The 6,103-nt window shown below is 46.1% G+C and overlaps 1 protein-coding gene across 2 annotated transcripts in view; it reads right to left on the bottom strand.

Moving 5' to 3' along the window:
• Positions 1-1,632, bottom strand: part of Wdr64 (WD repeat domain 64) — a 118,842-nt gene extending 117,210 nt beyond the window's left edge. The window contains exon 1 of one of the 2 annotated variants that reach the window (XM_021199133.1): positions 1,291-1,632. In XM_021199133.1, the coding sequence (XP_021054792.1) occupies positions 1,291-1,435 (145 nt within the window). In that variant the 5' untranslated portion in view covers positions 1,436-1,632. The remainder of the gene's footprint in view (positions 1-1,290) is intronic. The other variant, XM_029539220.1, reaches the window with a different exon arrangement.
• Between the last annotated feature and the right edge of the window lie 4,471 nt (positions 1,633-6,103).

Genomic DNA, 6,103 nt, shown 5'->3' with positions numbered 1-6,103 from the left:
AAAAAAAAAAAAAAAAAAAAAAAAAAAAAAAAAAGAAAAGAAAAGAAAAGAAAAGAAAAAAGAAAAAGAAAAAAAGAAAAGAAAAGAAACAACGAGAAATGAGCAAAGAGTGTTAAGACACACAGGGGGAGGAGCATGGAGGGAGGAGCAGAGGGAAGAGCTTCTCAGAACAGAAGACCAGACCAGTGTTCCTGCAGTGAAATGGTCACATGGGCTGAAACGGGATAGCAAAGCCAGGCAGGGTGGTACACACAGGGAATTCCAGCACTGTACAAGCTGGGAGTGGAGGAGATCAAGTTTCAGACCTGCCTGGGCTACATAGTGAGACCCTGTTTGGAAGAAAGAAGAGAAAGAAAAGAACCACAACTTAACTGAATTTGGCAACAGTATTAGGTACTGGATATACTTTCAGCAAAAATGAGGGAAGCCAGGCTGGAGTGGATGAGAAGAAAGGCAGAGATGCTGTAGGGAAATTTAGCAGGGAAGCAGAGAGGAGACATGGGGGAATAGCTTAAGGGAAGAGAGTCAAGGACGAGATGACAAGAGTATATTTTTAGAATCAAAGGGCAAAGCTGGTGGAAAAAGAGACTTCTGAGGCTGTTGCAGCAAATTGACAGTATTGGGGAGGAGGGGATGATGGCTGCTGATTTAGGAAGTATTGGGCTAGAGGAAAAGGGAGCGAGAACGAATTCTAGGCTCTGTGCCTGGCTCTCTCCTAGGATAGGAAACTTGGCTGAGAGAAGCAGAAGTCCCATCAACAATTTAAAAACATGGTGAGAGTTTGGAGAATCAATTGTAGCAAGAGGTAAAACAAGCTGACAGGAGGGAAATTCAAGCTTTGTTGAGCACTATATAGAGAGCTCAGCCAAGATCCCGGAGAACACCCGGAAAGATCTGAACCCTTCTGACTCTTAAGTGACTTGGGCAGGTGACTCCTGTCTACCTCCCATTGTTTTTCCAAGCAAAGTGGACTGCATTTTATTACAGTTCTAGTTAAGCTGGGTAACACAGAGACACAGAGGGCCTCCTGCGTGCTCACTATGCTATACTGAGTCTCAGGTGGGCCTGTGACTGATAGTGTCTGCAGTAGAAGGTCTAAATGCTATTTAATCCAGCACTTTATATTACAGCTAAATACAAAAGGCTTCCTCATGCCTGCTAAGTATGTCGGGGACAAAGAAAGAACTCAGGTCTGGCCCCCCAACTCGGTGTCTTGGGTTTAAACCAGACTGCTTTTCTCCGATGACCCCATCAAATCCAGATGGACATCCCTGTCACCATCCATCTTACCTTCTTTTGGTATAAATATGCCTGCTCTTTCTTCCTTTTTCTGGGCTGTTGTCTGTTCAACCAGTTTATTGAACTCAACCAAGGACGCTTTGAAATTGTTGATCTGCTGCGCGAGGTTGAACCGCTTCTCATCCTTGGCATCCATACAGACATAGGGAGTCTCTTATTTCTGCGCAGAAACAATACTGCACATCTGCCAGTGTGGAAACGCCTCTAGTTCTTACAGTGTGTCTCTGCTGTCTCCACTTTTGCCCTAGGTCTCATCCCTCTGACTTTTATATCCCTGTCCGAGAGGAACAAGGAGTAAGACTTGTCCCTAGGAGGGTTAGCAGGAGGAAAGCTGAGGCCTGCTGTATTTCACAGAGGTGGGTGTTAGCGAAGGGTCCTGACCTCATAATGTTAACATTGGCCATCCTGGGGACTCCATTAGGTCACAGGGTCTCTGTAAGTCCCACAGCAGATTGGGATCCACCTTCTGCAGGGTGTGTGTGTGTGTGTGTGTGTGTGTGTGTGTGTGCCTGCCTCTTGAGGAAATGGAAGGGTAAAGGTAGGAAACCAGGCATGACTTTACTCGGAATGAATGAATGTCTCTTCTCACTCCCAGCCTCCTGTCTCCCTCAAGGTACTACAGAGATTAACGTTCACATTTGTCCCCACAGCTCTCCTGGATATGGAAGATGAACCTGTGAGGATGAAAATACATTTCATCTCCTGTCTTACATGGCACCAATAAAGATATTTTTAGACATTATGGAGAATAAAAACCTTTCCTATTTTCTCCCCCCTCCTCTTTATGCATTTACCTTGAGTTAAAATACTAAAAGGAGCCAAGGATGAGGAAGGCATCTTTGAGAGGATAGTTTTTGGGGGGGGGGGAGTCAGTTAGAGGAAAAGAGGCCTTTCTGCTTGTCTTTTCCATTAAAACTAATATCGGATTCCACTGAGTCCAAATGATAACCTGTGATTCAAATTTTCCAATCTCCAACTCTCTGTGTGTGAAGGGAAATGAAATTTAAAATGAAATTTAAGGCCTGGGATTCATGCAACTTATGTCCAGATAAATAGTTGTTTGTAAGCTTGGAAGCCTGAGGCAGAGAGCACAGTGACACAGGCCTGGGCACGCCCAAGCAGGCCATTGTTGGAACATTCCTGGGACTGAACCAAATGTTCCGCTGACCCGCCCCTCAGGTCTCCTAACATTCCTGACTTGCAAGTACCATCCTGCAAATGTGTACGTTTAAATGAGCCAATTGTGTGTAACCATGCCAATTCTTGCTAGCCCCTCCCCCTCCCCCTATAAAAACCCCTAGCTTTCCAGCCATGTGGTCGGTGCCTCTACGTCCTGCGTGAGGTACGCATCGGCCCAGAGCTCCGCCATTAATCTACCTCATGTTTTTACATCAAGATGGTTTATTCATGGTTTTTGGGCGTCGCCTTCTCGAGACTAAAGTGGGGAGGGCTTCCCACGAAAGTCTTACGTGTGTGTGTGTGTGTGTGTGTGTGTGTGTGTCCGCGCACACACACACACAAACGCTCTGCTGTGAATACATTTGCTGGTATGTGTGCACAAGGAAGCCTGAGGATGATACTGAACATTTTCTCACACACGCTGTACCTTCATCTTTGATGTAGGATCTCTCCAGAACCTGAAGCTGTATTGACTGTATTAGTGGCCAGCAAGCCCTAAGCATCCATCTGTCTCTGCTTCCTTAGCACCGGTACTCCAGTTGGCTAACCCACTGTGCCTATCTTCTAATGTGGGTGCTGGGGAATCTCGATTCGTGGCCTTATGTTTGTGCAGTAAATACTTTATCAGTGGAGCTATGCCTCCAGCCCCCATCCCCATCCCCAGCATTTTATAAAAGTCTATTCTGTCCATTCAGCGCATATTTATCAGACACCTACTTACGCTAGCAGGTACTTAGGTAGTAGTGATACAGTAGTGAGTGAATAGTGTGTTGAGCTTACAATCTAATGGTGAAAACAGGCATGTACATGGTATTCCAGAAGGTGGTAAATGCTCTGAAGACTGAGTAAAGGTGTGTGCGCTGGAGTGGGGGGAGGGAGGAGTAAACAATTACTTAACAAAAAGATATTTGGCAGAATCCTGCCGGGGAGGTTACAAGTCGTGAGGCAAAATGGTTAAAAGGTGTTCCAGCAAAGCATAGGCGCAGCATGTGCTTGACACACACACGAGAAACAGCTGCAGGAATAAGCCAACGAAGAACTCTCCTGGAAAGAATGCATGTTAGCCCCTGATGATGCCTGTGGCCAGGGCTTGCATTCTTAGCAGTACACAGGCCTGAAGGACCAGGCACTGCTTGGCTTGTCTGGGTCACTTTGGAGATGATCTATTGGGGAATGCTGCCATGCCAAAGATTCCGTAATCTCCTATAACAGTGCCACCAGACAGGGGCCAAGTATTCAAACACACAAACCCATAGGGAATTTTCCACTTAAATCATAACTCACATATATACCTAATTTTGAAATTTACAAGAAACACTTTTATTAACAAAATCATATATGCAGTATCTTGCTTATGTCTATCAACTCTGCTAAAAGACCTTAACAATTCACAGGAGTATTATAATAACTATTGTCAATTATCAAAATGTAAACAATTCCCCCCCCCCCAGAGGCTCTTACTCTTTTTATTCATTGCGCTCACACCTCTTGTGTAGGCAATGTTTTGGACCTTATAGGTCTATCGTATCAACCTTATTACGTTGATACAGTAGTGGCCAAAGCACAGTTGCTCACCTACCTCTCTATCTTCATCTCCTGTTGTTCTGTTATACTATTTCCCTCTAAAGGGACAAATAGAGTCCTACCTTGGCACATAGGTCTTGTTTATAGAGTTCAACGCAGAGCTGTTCAAGTAACAGCACATTTGTTTTCTCTTTCCTCTTACAGATGGTTTGTATATGCTTGGGCCAGGGAGTGGACTAGCAGGAGGTGTGGCCTTGTTGGAGTAGGTGTGTCCCTGAGGGTGTAGGCTTTAATACCCTAGTCCTAGCTGCCTGGAAGTGAGTATTCTGCTAGCATATGCAAACCATCACACCTCTATTTTCTCTGCCTTATAATTGTTTATGGCACTTAACATCTGATATCTTATATATGAACCGATTTGGTTAGTATTGTCTTCTCTCCCAACACCTCTAGAAAGTAAGCTTTAGGAGAAAAAGACTCTGTGCCAAAGAATGAATACTTTAGGGAAAAAAAAATCAGGACTCTTTCATTTCTTCCTTCCACTAACATCACAATCTTACTGTAGGAAGAGTGCTATAGTGAGAAGTCAGCAGTACAAAGACATTGTTAAATGGTCCTATAAATCTAAAACACAAAATTAAAAACATTTTTCAGGGCAGGTGAGGTCATAGGCCTTGTAGATGCTGAGTTCAGGTTAGAAGTCTTAAAAATAAGATCAAGATTTCGAGGCCGGCGCACGCTGTCTCTTAGTTAAGTGTTCAGTTCAGCAGGGTATCAAGCTATCTCTCCACTTATCTGATTATTGAAGACGTTGGGGATGCACTGAATCTAACACAAGTGGGAGGAGGGGTGAAGCACATCAATTTAGTTTCCACGAGCCAGTCATTAGTGCCTGTGACAGCTTCAGGTGCATCCAGCTGGGGACATTTTCCTCATGTAGGTAGTCATTGGGGACTGCAGTGGAGACAGAGAAAGCAGGCCTAAAGAAGTGACGTTCACAATCTATATTTGACTTGTACTATATTTGCATTGCTGCTGGGGAAAAGTCCAGTGGAAAATGCGTGCTGTTCTAAATATATCCTCGCTATACCTGCTAGATTTGGATCGAAGCCTTAGGGGGCGGGGCACTGCTCAAGAGATCACCTCCAGGGAAGCATTTGGACTGGATTTGTATCAAGGTACCCCTACTGCAGACTGAGAAGGCTTGGGATCCAGTGGGAGGGTGACTTCGGTGCCACTCTGATGCTGTTTCCTTCCTTATTCTGGGGCTCTGAGAGTGGCAGCTCAGCACACTGTCATAAACGCTGGGACATATCTTCCAGCTCTAAAGTAGTTGAGAATCAGCCTGCTGCGTTTGTTTGTTTGTTTGTTTTTAACCTCAGGTTCCCTGTTTGTAAGATCATTTCGCTTGCGCTCTACTTCGGGCATTTCAGTGTTTTGTTTTCTTTCCATTGGGTGTATGAGGTGGGGGTGGGTGTTATTATAGCTTCCCAGGAAAGAGAGTATTTCATTCACCCTGCTTAACTGAGTTAAGCGCAGGCGTTCATAAATATTTATGAATGAGTGTATGCTAGGGTGAGGGACTTAACGGGTGAATGGATGAAATGCTTTCGAGTCCGTTGAGGGCTGTGAGGACCCGCTGTGGCTAATCCGTAAAGGAGTTTACTTTCTCTTTTTTCTTTACAGTCTGCTCCAGTTTCCACCTCGGCTTAAGGGTGAAGGAAGCAGAGCAAGAGCTCACTGGTCTCTGAAACTCGCCTCTGCTGGGCGGGAGCGCGCCTGGGAGGTGGGAGGGGGAAAAGGGGCGGGTCGCCAGAGCAGTAAGTAGGGCGGGGCCACAGTCAGAGGCGCGGTCAGAGGTTCTAAGAAGGCGGAGCTGTAAGCCGGAGGGCGGGGCCAAGGATGTGAGTCAGAGGGCGGGGTAACAGGAGATTCCGGGAGGGAGGAGCCGCAGGCGAGACAGCGGAAGAGTCTTAGGAGGGCGGGGCCAAAACGGCAGCCATATGGGTGGGGCCGCAAAGTAGAAGGGCGTGGCTTCCAGGGAGGTCCCGCGGGAGGGACAGCAAGTGCTAGCTAGTGGGGCGCCGGACTCACGCGGGAG

This window comes from Mus pahari, chromosome 5 (assembly GCF_900095145.1).
Source record: "Mus pahari chromosome 5, PAHARI_EIJ_v1.1, whole genome shotgun sequence".
In the NCBI taxonomy this organism is placed as follows: Eukaryota; Metazoa; Chordata; class Mammalia; order Rodentia; family Muridae; genus Mus; species Mus pahari.
The sequence above is the reverse complement of the archived record's forward strand: the minus strand, read 5'-3'. Positions and strand labels throughout refer to the sequence as shown.